Source organism: Periophthalmus magnuspinnatus, chromosome 12 (assembly GCF_009829125.3).
Source record: "Periophthalmus magnuspinnatus isolate fPerMag1 chromosome 12, fPerMag1.2.pri, whole genome shotgun sequence".
Taxonomy (NCBI): Eukaryota; Metazoa; Chordata; class Actinopteri; order Gobiiformes; family Gobiidae; genus Periophthalmus; species Periophthalmus magnuspinnatus.
Window position 1 is genome coordinate 12,107,043 of NC_047137.1, and position 24,990 is coordinate 12,132,032.

Genomic DNA, 24,990 nt, shown 5'->3' on the forward strand with positions numbered 1-24,990 from the left:
TGTCAATAAAAAAGGGATAAAAAAAATACAAAATTCTAAACTACTTCAAATAATATTTCTATCATTGATTGATTTCACTTAAAAATTTGAAAAAAAACCCCTCAACCCATAAGATATATTTGAAAATGGACAACCCTATATCACCTGCTTGAGGTCAGCTTTAATATGCCAAAACTTTTTTTTTTTTTTTGGCTAACTCAGTGTATGATTTATAGTTTTTGAGACTTTTTTTTTTTTTTTTTTTAATAATAAATGCATTTAGCCAAGCATAGCATAGCTAATGCTAACACTATTAGCTAAACTAGTCTTTCCATTCCCATATGAAGTCCATGGTTTAAAGGGCAAACCCAAGCAATCTCAATTTGGTATATAAATTTATAAATACTTTTTTTTACACTAAGCCTGGCCAATAAAAAAAACTAAATCACAAATTGGATAAGTGTCAAAGTAAGCATAGAGGGTCAAGCTAGCTAACGATATGTTTTTAGACATAGGAAGCAAAGCGTACACTTCGGAGTGGGGCAGATAAAAAATGTGATAACCTACAATTGCAAGGACCAAGAATGAAAAATAAAAAACAAAAAAATACTGTTAATGTCGACGCTAGCTTTCAAACTCGCACCACTTCACGCTAATCTTCCGTTTCTCCCCCAGTGCAAATCTTGAACACTTGTGGTTTCAGGATGGCCACTACGGTAACTGATTACAGCGTTTTTTCCTGTCGCAAAAAATAAATATGAAAAGTTGATATAATCTACAGAAAAAACATCTACAAAAAAGGCATGATCAGTTCGAGTAGCCCGCGGCGTTGAATTTTTACGACCATTTTTGTTTCATTTTTTACGAAGTGTGGGGCTACTGATGTCGGTGGCACAATCTGTGGTCAAGCTGGACAGTCCCCCCCCTTGTTTTCACATCCGAAAGGGCAAAGACTTTGGTTTTTCGAAGCTTCCTTGAAAACCCACCCGCTCAAAAACGTTTAAACAACCCCCTCCCGAAGAAAAAAACTAAACCTAAGTTATCATTCCTAGATTTACAAATGAGTGACGAGGAAAAGGGAGGGGCTTATCTACAGACAGTCAAACAGCCAGTCAAGAAAAAGGGTCAAAATAAGGGGAGAGGACACAAAAAGGAGGGTTAGGGGGGCAGACCTGAGAACATGTCATATCTCAGGGACGAAGAAGAGGGGAGGAGGAAAAGAGAGGGGGGAGGGGGGAGAGAGGGGCAGGCGGGGTAGAGGGGCGCGCTCGGCGACTCCATTGTGGCCACTTCACAGGCACTTGTCTTCGGCGATATTCAGAAAGAGCTGGTAGGGGGCGTGGTCAGCCTCTTTCCGATGTACACCCTGTGGGGCAGAAGTAGAATAAAAGTTAAATAATGATTTTACCTTTATTTTATTGAACTATGTACATTATTATTTCAGATTTTATTCCTTTCAAACCATAATATTGAGCTAAAAAGGCTTAATAATAGAAACAGGTTCACTGGCTTCCTATTAAAAACTGTAGACTGAAATTTCACCGTGGAAAGAAGGCTTTCATGTGTATTAATTATTGACGATGGCTAAATGGTACATATTAACTCAACATGTATAACCCAGAATCTTTTGAAAAATTGAGAGTATGTACAGAGAAGTGGGCGGGGATAGGGGGCAGGTGAAAACAGACATCTTCACTCAAATACAGGACAAAACAGGATTACTCAGACATGCAGGAAATCAATCCAAATACAACTCTGAAATTGACTAATTTTTTTTTTTTTTACATTTTAGATAATATGTTCCCTTTAAGAAAAAACAGGGGTGGATACAGGACTTTTTAAAATACCGAGGTCCGAATTAATTTGACAGAAATGTATATATTTAAACAATGGATTCTGTTCAAAGCTCATATTTTAAAAACGCCCAGAAGGATGGACTAAAACACTGAAATATAAACTGACAAACTAATACAAGAATCACATTTCAGACCATGTTTGTACAGATCTAAACTACAGGGTTAGATGTTTTTATGCAGAATCAGACAGGAGATTTTGTTGTTTGTGGAGTAAATGATGGTACTTCAAATATTGCATTATCCTTTGTGATTTGCCAACTGTGTTAATCCAAACAATAATTTTGATTGCGATTAAGCTTGCAGTCGTATAGTACACTGTGCCAATGGAACAGACAGGCTTTCTATTTCACTATCACCCACTAGGAACAATATTAACAATTTACCCAACACACATGTCAGAAAACTATGCTAGAACTCCGCCAATACAGACTTGTGTGCTGGAATCCATCAGCCCTTAACTTTTATGAGTGACCAAGTGTGAGTAACTAACACTCTAATAACATTCCTGCTCTGTGCTAAGGGTTAGCTGGGTGCTGCACTGCTGACACAAACTGCAACATTATCAGAGCTGAGGATTAGTCCAACATGTGCTCCCACAAACACGGCTCCAGGGACCAGGCCTCTCATTAGGCTGCAGCTGTTTACAGAACGGCTGGAGGAGGACTAACAGGGCAACAGCTCCACCTGCTGGACTAAGTCAGTGTGACAGATGTTTGGAGAGCATCTGTGGGATGTCCTTACAGTATAGAGGTTTTAAATTAATGTTTCAGTGTTGAACCTCATCAAGACCGCAAGAAGAATAAATGGAAGTATTTTAATGTAACCTGAACAACTACCGTACTGACAATAGTAGGTCTGTGAACCCGCAAGGTTTATTCACCCACACCACAAATATAAGATACAGATTAGCCTATAGCTCAAAGATGTTTGTTAAAATGTCAGTTAAAGGTCCCATATTACGCAAAATTGACTCTTGTGAGCTTTAGGCCATCTTATAATGCTGTTATCATTAAAAAACATGCCTGGAGTGGTGTTTTGTTCTATTCACACATGTCTGACGAATCCAGTCCATCTACATTTCCAAGGCTCAATATGTTCTGTTCCACTTTGTGATCTATGGTGGTATGTAGTGGTAGTTTTCAAGTTAACGACTACCTTTTAGCTTTAGTTCAGTAGAGATTGGCAATTCCAGGGCTAAAATCATCCAAATGATTCTAGTGATGGTGTATGGAGTTTAAAAACTCGGCACACCACATGAGATCGCAAGGTAGAAGAGAGTGTTTTCAGTTTGAGAGAAGATCGCAGCGTAAATATGCAGGATTTGTGTGTTAAACATATGGGAATTAAACTAAATGTATGTTTTTGATGAGGAAACAGCATTATAACAGAGATCTGAGAAAAGCACATTTTCTCTTTCGTGTAGTTCACAATGTTTTTTGTATTTATTTTTTTAAAAATCAATAATCTACTATTTTCAACTTTATAGAACTAAACAAACAATAAAAAAATCAAGGATGACTAGTTGACTACTAAAATAATCTTTAGTTACTGCTCTAAAATACAAAATGTCAGAATGAGTGTTGTTATAACCTGCCATATGGAAAAGACTGAACACTGAATGAGTTTGTTGTATTGCAGTGTCGTACCCGAGGCCCAGGGCGAGGATGTGTGATAGCAGCAGAGATGGGATGAACACTTTGAGGAACTCTGCGGAGAAGATGCCTCCCTTCTTCATGGCTCCAGTTTTCCTCATGCTCAGGGTGACAGAGCGTCGCGGGTGACGGAAGTGGAACTCCCTGCGGCACAAGACAAGCATATGGGATTACAGTTGTTCAAATACTGCACATACACAGAGCAAAAAGTCCTGTAATGAAGCTTGCATCCTAATCCAGGTCTTTCAGTTTTTGAGGTTGTAAATGTGAGTAATGTTTATGTGTTATGCGGTGGTGTTGTGGTGGAGAGGCTGTTGGAGTAAACTACCTGTGTATATGACTGTCCAAGGGCAATACTCAAAATATTAATATGGAATTATATCATGATGGACTTAGTAATACTTGTTTGAGTGATCATTTATTATTAGTCTGTCCACATCACCAGAGCTCAAATTTCTCTATTCCACCTTGTGATGTCTTGAAGCAATAGTTTTCAGTTTAAGAGCTATGCTAGCACTGAAATCATCCAAATGATTCTACTGAAGGCGCAAGGAGTTTAAAAATAGGGTGGAGCGCTTCCTGTGTTACCATATGACATCACACTACTTCACCACAGAACTCAGTCTAAATACGTTTGTGTGTTAAACAAAACACAACTCTGGATATGTTTTAGACAAGGAAACAAACCTTTAAGCATTATGAATTCATTATTCAAAATGTGGCTAAAATGTGACTTATTCATATCAGTTTTACCTGTAATGCAATGGATTGTGCATTTAACAAAGGATTGATTTAGTAAACTTTTAAGATCGGTTCTAAGGCATGTCCATGTATCAGACACGTATTGGTTGAAGGTACAAGTACTGGAATACATATTGTACTGTGGAGTTCGTGGCGGCATAAGTATTGCAGCCAGAATTTAAAACTACGGCAATAAATGTAAAAAAACAACAACATATATTTAACATTTTTAAACAGAGGAAAGTCTCACCTTAGTAACATAGTAACTAAATACATTCAGTGCCAGATTATCAGACCTGATCCAAGATATTCTTTAAGAATAAGTAACCCTCCATAACCTTTTGACCTCTCACCTCCTTACAGCCACTGAACTCCAGTTATTGATTCATTACCAGACCAGACCACTGTCCCAGAACTAACATCACTGCCATAGTAACCCTCTGAACATATAGACATTATGCAGCTGCCGTGGTAACGGCATACGTACTTGGGGGGAATGTTTTCGGGTCGGCTGGACCAGTCAGCCACCCAGTCTGCGTCCTTCATGAGGATGTCCATGTCCCGCTCCTTCTCCAGGCTGTCCACTTCAGACTGGTGACACAAGGCAGGAGTTGATACACCAGGCAAATATTATTACATTATGAAGTACAGAGATATGTTGTTATTTAAGTGCAAACGAGGTAAATTTGCAGCTTTCTGGTCAAAAACGTGTCCTGACTCTAGTGGCCACTACAATTTCAAGTACTATATGACATCACACAAGACTGTCCTGATTACAGCCAGGTGTTTCTGATTACTAACACCAGGCTGAAAGGGGCAGAGTTTGAACTGTTGAACTGGTACTGCCCAGTTTAGCAGCTCTATTTCAAATGTGGTTGTAGATGGAGTTTAGGTGTTTAGTCCCACTTTATTGAGAGGCTTCCAAGTTTAAAGGTATACAAATACAGATCAACAGTATGGTGTATGTATATAACATCCATCTTCGCCCATACATAGTGCTACCATAATTAGACTGTCTGACCCCTGTTGTATTCGCCCACTTCTAGTTAATTTGTATTCATAATGAGTCATAGAAGTTATTTATTCAACCCTCTAAAGCTTAGAAGAGGAAAAATAACAAAAAATTCCTGGCAAAAATTTGCCCATGATAAATATTGACCAACGAAAAATGAGTGTTCCATCTAATAAGTATTGAATGATAAGTCGCTATAGTAATTATTGTAACAGGCCTAGCTACATCACCACCATCACAAAAAACAGATAAACTTACAGATGGTAGATGACAAGGTTGTGCAATTATACAATGATTAAAATGTAAACATGTATCTACTGTAATACAAATAAGTGATAATATTTGTTGCCATATAACCCAGCCCCGGCAGTTAATTCTGTTTAAATGACCAGATACACTTTACAGATGTTTAATTTTACAGCACAGAGACCGAGGATTAATGACTTAACACTGTGTTTAAATGTGGCTTTGCTTTGGGGATCTCCAGTGCTTATCAGATTAGGATAACTCTGGTATCCCTGCCAGTAGGAGAAATGTGGAGCTAATGGCTCACCAGGGTAACACATTTGTCATTTTTCACCAAATCGCTGAGGCACTGGTTCACCTGGTGGAGCCTTTCTATTTGCTCCATGTAATTCCAATATTAGGCTTAAAGGTGCCCTGTGTAACATTTCTGGCTTTGAGTACTCTCTTATCTTCATGGGGAGGTTATTGCTTTACCCGGAATGTTCCACATGGCATTAAAAACATATATTTATTTCGATACTGGTGTTTTTATTGCTCAAACATTAATTTGTACTGTGATTGGGGTCGCCTCTCCACAGATCTAACTAATAACTTAGCTTGGTGATGTCACTGGTTTGTCTCCATGAAGATAAACAAGTTTAATTTCATACTGTGGAACATTCTAGGTAAAGCATTTCCACGGAGACAAGCTGGTGTCACTTTAATAACTCTGTTTTATATGTTGTTACTACACTGACAATGATGCACCAGGCTGCTCGAAGTCTTTTACTGTTGTCCTTTGGTGTGACGTTTGAGCGGTTGTCATGACAACGGCCGCACTCACTTGGCTGTCTCTCCTGGCGTCCACATCGAAGATGATTTGTCCCTCATCCTGTGGGCTGTGGGGCCGCGGGGGGCTGAGGAGATAGAAACAAACACACTTACACATTTGTGTTTTCAACCATGGCTCTGTCAATGAACCAGTGAGGATATAAACAACGTGCACGTTTAACTTCTTTGGGGCTCTGAAGAAACACTTTTTAAATAAATATGAGTTAGAATTTTTTTGTTGTTGTTAGTTTCGGTTAAAAAATAGGCTGAAATAAAATCATATTTGTTTTCATTATGGGTGTATTTATTGCACTGAAAAATATAGTTAAACATGCTGTGGGCTTGCATCTACACACACCTGACTTTTACTTGGCCTGGAGATGGGCCTTCTCCTGCTTGTTTCCATGGAAATGTTGTTCCTTTAGCAATAATATTCCACAGTATGGCATAAAACGTATCTATCTCCATGAAGAATCTCTATTGCAGATTACTAGACGGCTAAAATAATTATTAGTAGCAGCCCTAGCCATAAATCATACGACAAAATTATTAGTTCAACTTTCCCTCCAAAATATTAAAACTTTATCTGTTACTTTCTGAGTGTGTCATGTCAGTATTTCACATTTTCTCACACTTCTACCTGACCTTTGAGGCATCGACTGCTGTCAGCTGACCGACTAAAATCATTCAGGAGCGAACTTATCGACTACACTGAGTCAATTTACAGAGTCTATAAAGAAATGTGCAACCCTGCATTCCCCACTCTGTCAAATGGAGTCTAGTTTCTGTTTAATTTTCATATCTTGTGTTTGAGACAGTTATGTGCTGTGGCTTTTAAGTATTTTGTCAGCAGAGGAGCATTATTTAACACTGCATATTTGTCATACTTGTGGGTGTAGCTCCTCCCTTTCAATCCCTTAACAAATAACCGTAGAAAAAATACAATATGGATTTCATAATACTTAGGGCTGGACAATTACGAAAATAAAAACATGGTGATTATATTTGTGAAATGTTTTTTTACAGTTCACAGTTTAATACGCCCACAAGGATTAACAGCTGAGAGAAGTAGACAGAAATATGAATCACTGAACTAATACTGCTAAAATGAGTCTTTCTGATCGTTCAAATGGTATGTTTTTCTTTTGAGCTGAAACTTTTTCAGATGGACATAAACAGCCTCGGGTGACTCAGGAGCAGCTGACTGATAAACCTTTGAGCTACAGTGGGGGTGGGGCTTGAGACACAGACTCAGGATTTGAGCAAGAGAATCGATATGTTGAGAGAACTGGACAAACGAGTGACTGAGAGTAACTAAATGATATAGTTTGAAGAACTCTATAGAAATGTGATGAGTTTGTGAGAAGTAGATCCAAACTTAAGCCTGTCATGATAAATACTATATCGACTTATTGTTCAATACATGACAGATGGAACGATCATTTTTGGGGGTCGATATTTATTGTGGGGACTTTTTCTTTGTACGAGTGGTAATTTTCTTGTAATTTTTAGGTACTACGATGAGATTTAAGCTTAACAGAATGCAATGCTTAAGTAGTTAGTTATTTACTGCAGCTCTTTTTTATTTTGTACATTTAGAATAGATTTTTGGGATGATTCTGCTTTATGATTTGGTTTCACTATTAGCATTTACTGTCTCCATTTACTTTAGCAGTACAGTATATTGCATTTCAAAATTTGTTATCATGACAATAAATGGACTGTTTTTAATATTGTGACTGTATTTATACAGTCATGACATAGAGTTGTGTTTGTATTTGCCAGACAAATGTCGTGTCCTGATTGAAATGTTGCCCTCATTTGCACTGGTGATAATTTAGTCTGGTAGTGTTCAAACTGTTTCCCCCTCAGCTAGCCAGAATTGTTATGCATTACTGGGACAATGGCCAAACATAGTGTTGTGCCTGTAGAATTTAAAATAGATCTTTATGCCCCCTATGTCTATACCACACTTAAGTACGATGTTTTCAGCTATTGTAAAAATAACAAAATTTAACCCACTGATGTTTTAATAACAAAATAACAATCCTTTTGACTTTTTTCTGAGAATTTCAAAAAAGAACATGTGAAAGAAATTTGTAATGTCTCCGTTATGAAGCATAAAAATACTCCTCCCATTCCACTGTGTTTAATCCGATTGTGAACTCCTGACTTTTCTCCTTTTTCTTGTGCTGTGAGCTGAGGTCATCGAGTCACTGAGTTAAACATCTGAATGTCTGCTATGTTAATGACTATAGCACAAACCACCACACAGAGATAAGCCTCTTAGGTCAGAACTAAAACACCATTTGTTTTGGGTAAAACCGTAAACCTGACAACCTTTAGAGAGATTACACTGCATTACTATGTTGCTATGTGGCTCAGTGGTACAGCTGCAGTGCATATGTGACTAAAATCAATGTCTTGACCTTAAAATCCACTAAAGTTAGTCACAAAAGAGATCATTCCAGTCAATATAATAATTATCTTGACAGGCCTAATTATGACATACTGCCTGCATTTTTAACATAAATAACATTCTATGCGTTGAGTCAGTGGGTTTATTTTCACAAAATCAGATAAACTGATGCACCTGATTACTGGAGTATTTTTACAGCACAAAAGAAATGTGTTAATCCAAACCACCTGGTAACAAGTAAAGTCAGTTCATTTATGGATTATTAAAGTACCAGTGCTTTTTGAAATTAAGTAAAAACTATATTAAAAAATAACCCATTTAGTCTTTCACATTTTGTCTGTAAGACATCAGATTACTCACATCAGATTTCCCTGTTTGCATATTTCAATGATCTGACAACTCAAGAAATCAGATTATGATCAGATTTCTGGAGTGCATATTGATACTTTGCAGCTGACGTCATCAACATTCTCTGGGGGCGTGAAGCTAACTGTATGCACTGCTCTGTCTGAAGCTATGTTACTCAAGTAAGACTTTAATCTGAGTTTTGCTTCAAACCAATCTGATTATAAAGAGCTGATTTAGTTGGGACTGCAACAGGTGAGCTGATTTGGGCTGTTTAACAAATAACAAATTCTCAAATAACATTACAGTCACAGGCTAGCTAACATTAGCCAAGTGTTTTTTCAGTTAGTCTCACCTTTTTGTTGAAAATCAAAACACTTCAACAGCTTGTATTGATCACAAGCTCCTGGAAATGTGTTGTTTAAATAAATTTTGTATTTTCCCTTCAGTTTTCAGACATAAAAACTGCTGCTGAACATTCCACCATCACAATATCACTGCAAAGTATCAATAAGCCTAAATTTATTAAGCACATATTATAGTTTACAAGTTGTTCATGAGAGGTTTTCGTTTCAGATGGGGTACACAATAGTCTGTTATTTGGATCTACCAGTCACAACAACAGTAATCCAAGAGTCTCAGGAAATTATGGTGATTGGTAAAATAACCTGGAGGCCCTGACTGTGGGAACATCCAAAGAAGCCCAGTAATTACACAGGGAGCAGTCTGTTCAAAATGCCCTGTCTATGAGATGATAAGGGATCAGAAACATCCACAAAGTAAACCAACTGGACTTAACTGGACTTAACTGGACACAGACAGAAACACACCCAAATCCTATTGCAATGAGACAGTTTTAACCACTATAGTGTGCATAATTATCACTGACCAACTCAGCAAAATGATACACTGAGTCAGACTGAGCTCTGCCTGATATGGAAACATCGATATTTGTTTTATCTACGACTGTCACTACTGGGAAATTTTGGGTTATTTTTTAGCTGGATGATAATACAGCCTTTTACGGCTTAAATCTTAATAACTTTTTTTAAACGTACAAACCAAGTACTAAAATGTTTCATTCTGCTGTTAATTGCAGCTCATGATTTTTTAACAATACTGTACATGTAGAATAGTTTTTGTGGTTTAAATCTGCTCTTGGGTTTTTGTGTCAGTGTTATAGTTTATCTATGTTTACTTGATTTATGTTGAACTTCAAAATTTGCCAAGTTTTTTAATTTAGAGTTGTCAACATTACTGAAAATTGGATGCTAATCGAATCGAAACTAGATACTAATTTGAGCAAGTATCGATAATAAAATATATTACTTAAGGACAGTCTTATATTAGCCATCAAAAATAGTACAATACCACACGGTAATCATTATTTTGTGTTGAAAATTACATTCCATTATCTAAAAAAATTGCTTTATTATTATCACTGTGGTATCAAAAATGGTAATGAGTATCGAGCCACTTCCTTAGTAACAAAATCTAGTTTGAAATTTTAGTATCGTGACAACACTATTTGGATTACATCAATACCACAGGATGCATCAGGTGTAAAACAGACATGTTAGTGGGTTAGTTTGAGCAGAATTTTGAGCTAAAAATGTTTTTATATTGGGACTTTTTTGAGTAATACTATTGGAAATCTACCCTTTGGAGCTGTGGTAATATTAATGCATGAGTCTTATAGTGTTTTCCAGTTACAGTTTTGTTTTTATGCATTACCCTTCTCACTCGGTGGTACTATGCTCCTACTGTATGGCCAAAGGTTCTCCTCAAAACCTGATCTCGTCAGATCTCAGAAACTAAGCAGGGCTGGGCCTGGTTAGTACTTGGAAGGAGGACTGCTGGGAATATCAGGTGTCTCACTGGGGCCCCAGTGGCAAAAAGCTGTTGTTGTGTCGTTAAGCAAGACTTTTCACCTACATTGCCAAGTCTGACTGTGGTGCGTGAGTGTTGGTGGTCGGAGGGGGCAATTGAGCAGATAGGCAGCAACGAAGTGAATGACTAATGCACAAAATTGTAAAGCAACTTAGAGTCTGGAAAAGTGCTATAAGATTAATACATGGTTATTGTAGCCAGATGCCCTGGGGTAGATTGATGGAAGCTGCCAATCTGCGCCATCAGTCCCTCCGGCCACCACCAACACTCACCCATACACCACATTCATACTAGGCATGGTGGGGTGATGTTAACTAGAAGCACTGTTATGTCTGAAGCTTTGTTACTCAAGTAAGACTTTAATTTGAATGTTTGTTTTAAAACAATCTGATCATAAAGAGCTGACTTAACAGCACAAAGCAGCTCGCCTGTTGTAGTTCCAGTTTTCAGTCCATCTTAACACAGTGCTTGCTAATGTGTGCATTGTGTCACCATGGTAACTGCTGAACATTCCACCATAAACATACATACAGAACCCTCCAGCATGATGCGACTGCAAAGTATCAATACTCCATATCTTCAAAAGTGCCCATTATTGCTGTACCTGTCACAGGAGGAGTTGCTGCGGCTGGACTCGTGCTGAGCGTCCAGCAGGATCTTCTCCATGTCTCCGTTGTGGATGGATGAAGACGAGGGCACGTGCTCCAGGCCCCCTCCCATGGCCTCCTCCTCCTCCTCCACTTGGGGCAGGGGTAGCAGGGGCAGCAGGGGGGTCCCGGACGAGGGAGGGGGGTCAGAGGGGGTGGATGTGCCTCTGTGCATCTCCAACTCCACCCAAGAGCCTGCAAAACACAACACATGGATGATGTTATTGGTATGAAATTTGTATCATTTATTCTACATACTGTTACTGATAACTCAATAAAATCTAGAACAATTAGAGGTGGTCAATATTTTGAATTATGAGTGCTAGTGAGAGTTTTTTTTAAAGAATATAACTTATAAACAACATCCTTAAACTGCAATAACGCTGGTTAAAAATTATAAAAATGGAAAGATCTTAAGATGTAATTTTTCAACAGGAGAATAAAGTGAAAGTTCAGCTCTTTTTAAGGATACTTTTACAGACCTTCTACAGTTGTCTGATACTCAGACCTCAACTAATACAATTAAAGGTGTGTTTTACAGCACTGTTGGATTACTGTAATATCCTTATCTAATCGTAATCGAGATACTCTAAAAAAGAGGAACTTTTTTCCAATATTGCATTTACAAATTATGGACTTGTCATTTCTCTACCAATTTTATCTTGGTTTGAAAGAAATATTCAAACTGACTGCCTGTCACGATAACAATTTTTGAAGTGTGATACATTGAAAAAACAAAAAACATAAATAAACATAATTAGGCCAGCAATTTATACATAGTGCAATGAAACAGTAAAGTAGTTAGTTCTCGTATCTATAATGTGTCATGTAAGTTAATTATTAGCCCATCGACATCTCAGATTTCATCATTTAGGCCTAATACTACATCAAATGAAGAAAAAGTTCCCTACTAGTGTGAAGAAAAGGTACACGTGATACATTTTGAGCCTGACAAAATATTGTTACTCTAATTTATGTTGAAGTGGATGAGTTGATATAAAAATTACTGTGAAAGGCCTATTTGTCAGGAACAAAATGAACATATGTCTCTGTTAGTTGTGTTACAATACTAACATTTCAAACTCTATTTCAATATTAAAGAATTGTCTCAATACTTGATACTGATTTTTAAACCACAATGAAGATAAAACATGCTCCCCTCTTTACTATAATGTAATTTTAATACATAAAATAATGGGACTTTCTTTATGTTACCATGAGGTCTTATACATGTTCTGGTAAAGCTCAAATGGCACCAAAGCTGTCCATGAAAGCTCAAATTTTGTCCTGTTAATGTGTTTGTTTTTTGGTACTGATACTTGCTCAAATGAAATCTAGTTTTGATATTAGTTTCAGTATTGATTAGTATTCTGTTTGCGATGCTTTTAACATCCCTAGTCTCTGAGCCTTTCAACTGACAGCTGTTATACAACCATTGTAATTAACGAAGGTGGTGTGAGAAAAATATTTTACCTTCTGTCACCAGTTGGAAAATGTTAAAAATGGTGCCAATTGTGTATTTCGTGTGGACAGACCCAGTACATCTAAGTCAAATTCTATGACAGCATAACTACTGCCTTCAGTCCATCCAATCCATCATAACAACACTCCCACTGTCAGCTGGCCAATCAGACCATAGAAACAGTCCTTGTGGTTTCCTGATGACAAAAACAAGTCATATCCTCCAGACCAAACAAACAGCCAAACAGCATTTTATTATCTGCACATTGATCAGCTGAGAATGCCTGAGGTTTAATAACACACTGCCTCGTGTATCAGGGCATTGTGCCATAGAGGTTATGCACTCACTGAATAACAAAATAGATTTTTAAAAAGCATATTAATTCCCTCCATAGTATTAATGTAATGCTCCTGAAAATGTCCGGCTTGTAATACTTACACTAAAATACATAAATACTCAGATATAAATAATAAAACTAGTATCCAAATGTTTCAAGAAGTGATAGTGAATATAAAAATCATATAAATGGATTTGAATAATAATGTCGGTCTTTATCAGAACTGGTATAAGACCATGTGGTACTATTAGTTGAACAGCCTTTTCTTAAGTATTGAAAACAAAAGATTTTGTATAGTGGCAACACTATACACACAACGCTGTGTGTTCAAGGTGACAGTTTGATCCTTGTATAACATAACCCATCCTTCACTCACTGCCACAAGGGTTAAACCTGTCGAGACCAGAGGGTGATAAAAATACCCTGGATCCATCTTTAAAGGTCCCGTAACTGATTTTTCCATGTATTTGAGCAAATGCGTATATATATTGTATAAGCAGCTCGAGGTCAAAATAAGTCTATTGTGTGGTGTCTGGCAGTTTATTGTCCGATAAGCAGGAAGTGTGCGTACACATGCTAGTTGTTGTTCTCTTCAATATGACGTCAAAACTCCGCTCTAGTCTTTAACGGTTGTGAAAATGCACTTGTAAACTCATTGTTGTGAATAATTAGGATGCCCGGAATGCATGTGGTAAGTGAGAAATAACTTTGGACTGCTGCAAACCATTTAAAATTAACTATTTCCGTTCTTCATGTAAAAAGACAGTAAAAATCAGTTATAGTGCATTTAACCAAGTTTGGTCAAGAACACCTAGCTGGAGGATATTCTACATGTTTTAGTTTAGTTGTGGTTGAATCAAATCGGGGACCATCTTGTTATGAGACAAGAGTGCTGGACCACCATGTAATGTTTGATAAAGCAGAGAGAAGAGGAAACACGGAGGCCAGAGACATCAAAGAACAACAACCAACATGGGCTAAAATTTCCAGAGGAGAGAGTAGTGTTGCTATAATGCTAAAATTTCAAACTCGAATTTGATACTAAGCAATGGACCAGATACTCGATACCGATTGCAATACCATGATAATAAAAAACACTCTTTTATTTAGGCAATAGAATATGATTTTAAACCTAAATCCATAGTACATTCTTTTATATTACCAAGTGGCCTTATATCTGTGTAATCCCTTATTTGTCCAGGTGGGTGCCATGAGGTGTCCATGTGCGTATGCTGTGGTCTTATACATGTTCTGATACAGCTCAAGATCATTTCTGTCCTGGTAATATGAGTTTTTTAGTATTGATACTTGGTCAAATGAGTATCTACTTTCGTTATCAGTTTTAGTATTGATTAGTATGATGATTTTTGATAATTTTGAGGAGAGAGTATTTTTTTCAGGACATGTGGATGCACTGTTTGAGCAGTGAGTCACACCTGATAAGATAAAGCTACAGTCAATAATCATACAGTGTATCTGGCTCAGAAGAGGTCAGCAAACAGGAGCCATGACACGTAGCATGGAGCATGTAACAACCATTTTACAATGGACAAAGTCATGAGTCATTGTTTTCTGTATTATTTGGTTGTTTCACATGTGAATACAAACTGCAGAAGTAAAGAAACCAGGGCTGCAGCAATTAATCGACTAATTGTGACTAATTAGCTATGAAGAATAACTGTAGTCATGTTTTCATATCTTGACTATACAGACTCTAAAACACATATGAGAAGTCCTTTTATAAGACAGAAGGATTATTGAATCAAAATGTCAAAAAACAAGTTTAAAAAGTTTAAGTATCAATACTTTATTCATAAATATTCTATATCTACTTGATCCTCTGACCCCTCTGACCACTGTGACTCACGCACCACAGTTATACCTGGCAATGTGAGTGAAATGTTTTTCCTAAGGACACAACGGTTTTCATAATTAAACTTGAATGGACACAACAGGCAAATTGCTAAGGCTGCAATATTTGAAGTACCATTACTTGTTTTGAAATTGAGTAGTTGGCTCACTTGGCTGTTGTGTCTTTAAAGTTCACCCGATGCTCCCGTGAGGCTGCTGTGATGCTGCAGGACACAAAAGACAGAGTGTGGACACTCCTCACACTGCATTAACACTGGATCTGTTGACCTTTTGAGCTTTTGTTTGAGCCTTGGTATTATTGTATTTTACTGGTCAATGTGCTTAAATTGCCCTTCGGGAACACATACTGATTAATTGATTTCCTCCACAAAGGACATAATCTCCTGTCTTATTCTGCATAAAATCTATTAATGCTGTAGTTTAGATCTGTACAAACATGCTCTGCAATGTGATTATTTTCTTATATTAGTTTATTTCATATTTCAGTTGTTTCATCAGTCCTTTTGGAAGTGTGTGTGTTTAAAATATAAACTTTGAACAGAACCTTATTATCAAAACATAAATGAATAAAACATAAAAATCGCAATTCTATATTTTTCCCAAATCATTCAAACTGTTCAATAGAGCTACGTTTACCCCACTGTGGCCCACCAGGCCTAACACCGTTTAAGTTCCCACAGCAAATGGGTTTATCATATTGGTATTGTAAGGCTTGTAATAAAAAAATCTGAGAAAACTACTCAAAGAAATAAACTATATAATATTCCTCCTAAAAATAAACAAATGTAACTTTCTAACCCTCCTCTTAATGACCAAGAATCATGTTAATAGAAATCATCACATAGCAAAAATACACGACTTGGCTTTTTCAAGTATTTCAAACTCTAACACTATAACATGTTCTTGGTCAAATTATATAACTTGTTTGGTTAAGTCCGTGTTAGTCCTGGTTTAGACTATATTTAGCCCCAATTTAGTGATTGTGCAAACTCACCCCAACAATACATCAACACACTAAATCATTGTGCCTTTCTAAGAACAGACAATCCAAACACGCACACGCCTTCAGTAAACACAACAACAACAACAGCGGTCAAAAATAGTGTGCAAAGCCGACCCTCAGACCCTGCAGTACAACAGGAAGGCTGACTCCATCATTTCCATGGGTTGTGGGGGGAGGAGGGGGTATGGTTGTTCAGAGTTAAGCTGTGGAGGGCTCGGTGTTGACAGAGCAGTGAATGCCTGAGTGGTTATGGAGCTCCAAAGGGATACGTGACTCCCGGGGCCACTCCTTCCAGGGACGTGATCTCCGGCAGGGACGAGTCCAGAGGAGGAGGAGGAAGAGGAGGGGGAAGAGAGGAGGGTTAGAACCAGGAAAGCTAAACTGTGTGCGGCTGGAGAACTGTGGCTGGAACAGGGCTGTCAAGCTTTGATACTAAAAAATCACATTCACAGGACAAAAATGAACATCTTCTGATTAGCTTGAGAATGATCTTGACTTCTAGACTAGTCGACTATGGAACCTACCTGGACAATTGAGGGATTACACAGATATAAAGACCAAATGGTAATATAAAAGAAAGTACTATTATTTAATGTTAAAAATCACATTTAATTGTCTAAATTGCTATCATCGCTATCAGAATTGGTTTGTGTCTATTCCTTCGTATATCTATAGAATTCCTACAGTCCTACAATTTTGCTTTCTTTTCAAAATGTTAAAATTTCATTTCATCTGTCCATTATTAAGTAGGGGAGTTTATGAGATGGAACCTGTGTGCTACTGGGGGGAAAAAAAGTTAAGGCATTTCTGGTTCTAAAACAACTTTTCTGGTTTTACACGAAGTAATATCCTTTTATGATGTCGATGAATATTATGATCCCTTAAAGGTTTTAGATAATGATCAGAGCAAAATGAGATTACTGAACACTACTGTTCAGGCACAGGTAAAATAAACCTGATATTGATCATGTGATGACATTAACAAACACTGCAAGTAACTCACCAATATAGGCCAAAGGTGTTAGAGTAGCTAGAAAATGTGCTCAAGTAAGAGTAACTTTACTTCAAAATAATATTACTCACGTAGAAGTACAAAGTAATGGTCCGCAAAAAAGTATTTTAAGTTTGAGTAAAAAAAGTATTTGGGAAAACTACGACTCAAGTAAGAGTAACTTAAACAGTCATGATGTAACATCTGATTTGTAATTTAAAGCTAATGTAACTGGACAGACAAAATATTTAATACTGCATAAAATCTAATATTTTCAGACACAAAAATGAGAAAAATATACATTATATCTGAAAAAGTGGTGCAAGGAACACCAATGTTAAATAATTTCATATCGTCAACATAAAGCTTTTGCCACTTGTAGACTTACTCAGTGGGAAGTGGAACTAAAACTTTTACTCAAATAAGAGTATGGATAGAAAAGCACAAGTTTAATAAAAACATTACTCAAGTAAAATTGTGAGTAAATGTAATTGAGTACTACCCACCTGTGATATAGTTTCAAAATCTCCACCACTTATAGCCACAACACATACAAGAAGGCATTTTAAGGTAACAAGGGCCATAAGGTGCAAAGGAATTTAAATACATTATACTGGCCAATGTCCAAACAGATCCAACAGGTGACAGGTTACCTAAGGCAAACCACCACTCATCACTCCTCTGCTTCTGCTCTCTCTCCTGGAAAAGAGGAAGAAGCTGACCTGACTTCACACAGCTCGTAAACAGCAGAGGAGGAGGGGCTGGGTTTAAGAGGTCATGACCTTGACACATATACCACTGACTCAACAAGTAAACAACTGACAAACATGAGCCAACATGAGGTGCACTTTCACAAATCAACACAAACACTGTAAAAGTCAAAAGACAGTAAGTGCCTGTGCTGGCACTGGCCACTGACAACTTTGTTGATTAGTTTAATTAAGAGGTAAAGGCCGTGGAGCATTCATCCGTATCAAAACAAACATGGCTGCTTATGAGGAAAAAAGAAAGGACTGAAAAGAAAAGAGAATTTCTGCAGACTCAATGAGTGAAGCATTAAACTAGTCTGAGGTGAGAGATTTGACGTTGTTCTAAATGACTGTTGACCAATGAGTTCCTCTGTTTCACATACATCAAAGATATAAACTAATCTGATTGGACGGCCATGTCTGAGCTTCGCTTGAGATGCAGTGGAGAGCCTAAGGACTGATATGCAGCTGTATAAAAAATACAGAGATGTCATTCTGGATTTGCCAGGCGACTTGATCACTGGATGTAAAGGTTCTGCAGAGGCTAAAACTTAAGTAATGAAAGAGATAAGATGCAAGGAGTGAAAGCAAAATTACTTATTACTTAAATAGCATGAAACAAGTCAGTACAAATATATTAAGCCAAGATTTAAATGTTCTTTTACATTGTGATAAAAAATATAGGCCATATAGCTCTGCCCTACCATAATTACATCATAAAACCACCCATATGAGGTCATAGAAGTGCACTGAGTTTAAAACTGAGATTCTCAAATGGTGGGCCACAAACACAAAGTAGGCCACTGTTCCACCACCACATAAATCCTCAAGAGTAATTTAAAAAGTTGTAAAAATAGTTGTAAAAATTGTAAAAATAAATCGTTATTTCAGTGTTAGTTTTAAATCTGCACTCTCCCCTCCTGGTAGCACACCGTTATCCTGTCTCCACTGTCCCCGTCATAGCTGCTTGTCACGGCGAAGTAGAGCCAGGTCAGCTGTCGTAGAGGGTTAGAGGGGGCAGACAGGACGTGGCCCCTCTGATCCTCCCCTGCTTACTCAGAGCGAGGAGAGAGGCTGGGGGAGGGAGGACAGTGCAGGCTGGAGAAGGGGCGCTCAACATCCAGCAGCTTATAGAAGAATTTTTAGATTAGAATCTAAATCTTAGAATAGATTTAACTATGACATCCGCTGGATCAGATAACAGAGGACCGATTGTGGCAAAAGCTCATTTGTATCCAATAATATATCCCAATGTAAAACAAACCAGGGCAGAGTTTATGTCTGCAGCGTCATGCAAAATGTATGACTTGAAATATTCATGTATGGCACTGACAGTACATTTCTGCTATAGCATCAGATATCAGATACCATGTAGAAAAATTGGCATTAATTTGATATTGTTCGGGGTTCTAGCAGTGAGTGATAGACAAAAAGTAAGAACCCAGTCTATTAAAAAAATAATAATTGAAATCTCTCAGTAATAATAATGCCTTATATTTGTAATGCGCTTTTTACAGGGTTATGAAAGACTCTCAGAGCACTACACTATAGTCATTATTCATTCACTTCCACACTTGGTGATGGTAAGTTACTACTGTAGCCACAACTGTCCTGGGGCAGACTGACAGAAGAGAGGCTGCTAATCTGTGTCAACTTTAAAGAGGGGGGCATTACAAATTTCTATGGGACATTACCTGCTAACATATCTAGCAAACATATTTAGATTATCATGTTACCTTTTGTTTTGAAAATGCTATATTCACCGAAAACAACACATTAACATGTTTTATAAGCTTCACTTTTGTTTTGATGCTCTGAGTCTCCCCTCCCTTTGATCCCTGCACTAAGTCACTCCCCTTTATGACAACACAATCAGGGTGCATCCCACCAATGAAACTACTGGAAATCGCATCAGGTTTGTGAAGTTGTTGTGTACAGTTTTGTATCATGCTTTTGTACATATACAAAAAATAGTGTGTGAGCATCGGATAGAATCTTACAGCCAACCATAAGTAGTTTGAATTGGGCCCTGGAGAGATCACTAAATTACTGAAACATGCATGGATGACATCTAAAACCTCTTAAGGCGTGTTTTTGATAAAGGAAACAACGTTATAACATGGTAGAAAAAAATGAATTTCATAATACCCCCTACTTAAAATTAACACAGAAACATCGGATGTGTCTTTATAAACAGACTAGTGAGTTAAAATGGAAATAGAAGCTCAATCTTTTTGTGATCATTACTGTCTGTATTAAGGCAGTGTCTAATGTTGCTTTGTTTATAGTCTGGCTACTGCTATAACCCCATTTTGCTTGGGGATACACCAATAGCAATGCTGGTACAGGATATTAGTGCAGATCCAGAAATAAAAAGCTCAATCAGTTTCATGATATCAGTTCAGTTGACATCCTGTTTGGGCCAATAAATTGGTGCACCAAGATTATTTCCTGTTGGCTCAGAGAGTTTCATAATGCTCAAACTATTATTTATAGCTGTTCTGTAGTCATTTGAGTAATAAAACATTGAGATTTAAAAAAAAAAATTAGATATGGACATATATTTAAAGATACAGTATGTAACTTTTAGCCATTTTTTTCCTTTTTTTCCCATTTTGGTTGTGTTTATTGTACTGACAAACTTGCGTCTTTACTCTGGTTTGGATCTCAACCTGATTCTTGTTTGTTTCCATGGAAGTGTTGTTCCTTTGGCTATAATCTTCTACAGTATGGAATGAAACATATCTATCTTCATGGACAATGTTCTGAAGTATGGTTTTAACTTTGACATGATATCTCCAGAAAGTTATATACTGTACCTTTCAAGCTGAACTATCAATACTGGTATGAGAATTGAATAAACTGGTGCATTCCTATTGTGAGACACAGGTAAGAATCTGCTGACTCACAGCTGAAGAGCTGAGCAGGATCCGGACAGAAGTGTAAGAAGTGAGCCAAAGTTGAACGCAAGTGTTGTTGACCGAGAGAGCAGGACTAAACCAACAGAAAGAAGCTGCCAAATAAGTGACATCACACTACGGACAGGTCTGCTGCCAGTTTATAGAGCTGCAGGGACTGTGAGGGACTGATAAAGACTCTAATGACAAATGTACCACTATCCACAAAAAATATATTAAGCATTGGAAAGTTTTCTACAATTAACAGTCATCCAGTCCATGTTTATCCACTTACACTACCAGTGAAAAATTTGGACACACTTTTTCATTTGTTTCTTCTGTATTTCCATGATTATTTACATTGTAGATTGTCACTAAAGGCATCAAAACTATATGTATATACACATATGGATTGTAATAAACAAAAACAGAGCTAAAAATTACTCAAAACTTTGATCACTGCTTTGTACACTTGGCATTTCTTGACCCTGATGCCTTTACGTGGAAACCATTTCAGGAACTGCATCATGAAGCTCGCTGAGAGAAAGCCAAGGATTTGCAGCGCTGTCAACAAAGCAAAGGATGGATAATTTGAGGAAGTTTAATCTAAAATATAATCAACTAAATAAACCAAAATATATACATAATTTATATTTAAAATTGTTGAGATATTTCACTTTGTTTCTTTGCTACATATTTCCATTCATCTTGCATTATTATTTGATGTCTTCCATACATAAAATGTAAAAAGTAGTAAACATATGTATCCAAACTTTTGACTGTTAGGGTGAATACATTTTGTGTTGAAAATAGACAATATATAATCTACAAGACAATCTCAAATATACAAAATATGCTACAAAATCATTTTCCAAGTAAAGCTATGATGTTACTGCTCTAAAAAAGTAGGACACAGTGACTTTCCTGAGGTGGCATGTCTTCTGAAAGATTCCATGGAAGTTAAAACCATACTTCGGAACATTCTTCAAGGAGATGGATATTCATTTTGCGGTCCTTACAGCTTGAGCGATATTTGAATCTCAAACAAAATATTCACCAACATGTTTTAGTAAATCGATAAGTTGCAAAATGATCTGATTACAGTTATGAAGAGAAACCTCAAAAATATATTGATTTGTGGCAACACTAGTGCCCTCCCTTCCCTTGAGTTACTCGACTAAAAATAGATAATTATTAACTGCAGTTACATAAATTAAGTCACAAACAAACTATACCCTGACAGGAAACAGCAGAAACGCAACTAGTTCTCCATTTTCCTTTTATTTGGGGTAATTGTGCAAAGCTCAGCACTATGCTTTAATGTGCCTTGTGTGGCCATCATCTCAGTCTTAAGTTTTGTTTCAGTAGTCTAAACCCATAACAGTTTTAACCAGAATTACTTCTCTCTTACTTTAACTATACTAAATTATGTCACTGCCTGGTGGGACATGTACAGACATGTTCCTTTGATGGTGAGCTTGGAAAACTAAGTAATTCCTGAAGAAGTGGTGTAAGGAACTTCATTTTTGTGTTCTTTTGAAAATACTAGATTTATTTAGTCATTTAATGTTTTGTTCTTCCAATTACATTCACTTGAAATTTTAAATCAAGATGTTACGTCCCGAGTCTTACTGTTCCACTTCCTTTAGTGCTTTTTTCTATTACTTACTCTTACTTCTTGGACCACTGCTTTGTACTTCTACTTGAGTAATATTTTGCAGTAATGTTACTCTTACTTGAGTAGAATCTTAGCTACTCCACCCATGTCTGATTGTACAATTCCTCCGTTGGGACCAAAACAAACTACAGTAGACTAATGTACACCATCATGGACCCACCCTCCTGCATATAGCCTGTAGCTCACTGTACTTATCCCCCTTACTCATGTCCAGAACATCTGTCCTCTTGTCACCGGGGCTGTAAATAGCCTGCCACCTCACGCCCCCCGCGGTGAGGTTAAACTTCACCTGGAGCGCGCCCATGGGCCCCTCTCCAACGCGGACACATGCGCGGTGTCAGGACAGCTGTGCCATAAACAGGCTTTGTTTATGTGGACTGGAGCGCGCAATGCCAGTCACTACACTACACTATCCGGCCATTTAGCATCACAACAGCAGCCTGACACCCCACTGTGTACTGCAAGGGACAATAAAGTACAGAAATGCAGTTTGTTCTAATTTATTAGCTAAATCTAATTTAAAAAACGCCACAAAAAGCGTTAATCTCAAATACTGATGATCTGAAAAAAAATAAGCTTTAGGCATTCAACTTGTAAAAAAAAACCCATCTGCACACATAGATCAAGCAAGTTTATGAATGCATGTCAACGCAACGCTAAAATTAAACACGTTCATTATGAAACAGGTTAAATTTTACATAACGATAGCTACGCCTACAGGGTTAACATCGATTAAACTTATTTATTAGATGAGATTTTTGAGCACACGTATAATAGAATCGAGTCGAAGCAAACCCTATTATTCTGTCAGAAAGACCGAAAGAATAGATGTTTTTAATCACCCATTATTGCTAGTTCAATCTCGCCTTGTTGACAAAAATTACTCCCGCCCCTTCCTCAATTTCTCGTCGCTGATTGGCTGTTTCACGTGTCCGTTAAACCAAAAGGCCGCCTGTTGCAATCCTATTGGCTCAGACAATGTCAATAACCACCCAGAACATAGCGTTCTACCTTCATGTAGTTTTCGCTGCAAAAAACAGATGGAAATGAACAACCACGTACTAATAACGCGGGGAAGATACAATCACGCCTTCGCTAAGAGACACACGGTTATTTCCTAACGTTTACAAAAGCGTAGATACACTTTTAGATTAGATTAATGACTAAAAAAATGCCTTACCGTTGAGCTCTCCGTTGTCTGTGGCAGAAGCGTTAGCAGCGTCGGACATGGTCGTGGCTGGAGCACAGGGCGGGTTGCATACACAGGCTCGAGTCAGTGGCCCTTATCTGTACACATCCAGGCGTGTACTATCACCGTATCACCGCGGCGGAGGAGACGTGCTTGCGGGGGTTGCGCTCCGGGCACAAGCTACGGGCGGACTGCTGCTGCTGTGTGCACTGGCTGTTGGGCCGAGCAGCACGCCTTCCTGGAGAGGCCGGGTGACGTCATGACGCACCAGCCAGGGCCAAGAGAGGCGGTTCAGATTACATAATAACTCCGGGAGGATGGCGAACCGATGTGCACAGCGCTCCCTCTCTGGCTCGCTACATACTGTACATGCAGCCGTAAACTGATTAAAGAAGGCCGCAGACACACAGGGGTTATTTCTGACACGTTTGAAAGAAGACGTGCATGAGGTCACGTACGCACACTCACGTCCAGAGCTGGCACCGGGGCAGATGTGACGCACAGTTTTCCAGTATCTGCCAGTGTGTCCACATAAACTGGTGTTGAAACTGGGAGTTATTATGGTGCAGCTGACGACTCCACCTGTGTGTTTCGGAAACTGTGGGTTCACTTAGATGAGTGGTTAAAAACTGCAGTAGCCTACTTAGAAGTTGACCCAGATACTTGTGACTAAACGTATTCAGTCTTTTGTCCAGAGTTCAGTGTTCTTTAGCTGGAAGACTGAAGGATCATAGAGACTATTCAATTGCACCTTTTCAGACCCTTAGGTGAAAACGTGAGAATATACCTTAGTTTGAAAGGGTATACGTTTATCTCAGGGTGCTAAACATAAATCTAACTGCCTAAGACAAGAAGGGAACAGCCTATTGTATTAGTTTGGCATTAGTTTGCAAATTCTTCTTTACAAACTCATAAGAATCACATTTCAGAACAGTTTATACAGGTCTAAATAACAGGTTTTATGCAGAATAAGACAGACAAGATACTTTGTGGAATTATGGTGCTTTAAAAACTGTAGCCTTTGTTATTTGTCATTTGCGTCTGTTCAAATGGTGATTTTGATTCAGTTATGATTAATCTTGCAGACCTATCGCTCACTCACGAGAAAATTATAACTTCAATTTGTATTAAGTTTTCATACATGTAATATTTACCATTGCTTAAATTAATTATCACTTGTCATTCCATTACTGCATCTCATCTCAAAACATTTTC

At 37.8% G+C, this 24,990-nt stretch overlaps 1 protein-coding gene across 1 annotated transcript; it reads right to left on the reverse strand.

The window, feature by feature from the left end:
- Nucleotides 1-908: 908 nt before the first annotated feature.
- bnip3lb (BCL2 interacting protein 3 like b) lies at nt 909-24,042 on the reverse strand. The gene is made up of 6 exons (XM_033975984.2): nt 23,767-24,042; nt 11,555-11,792; nt 6,310-6,382; nt 4,716-4,819; nt 3,482-3,631; nt 909-1,345 (listed from the first exon to the last, which is right to left on the reverse strand). The coding sequence occupies exons 1-6, from the start codon at nt 23,813-23,815 to the stop codon at nt 1,297-1,299; spliced, it is 663 nt and encodes a 220-aa protein (XP_033831875.1). The 5' UTR covers nt 23,816-24,042; the 3' UTR covers nt 909-1,296.
- Between the last annotated feature and the right edge of the window lie 948 nt (nt 24,043-24,990).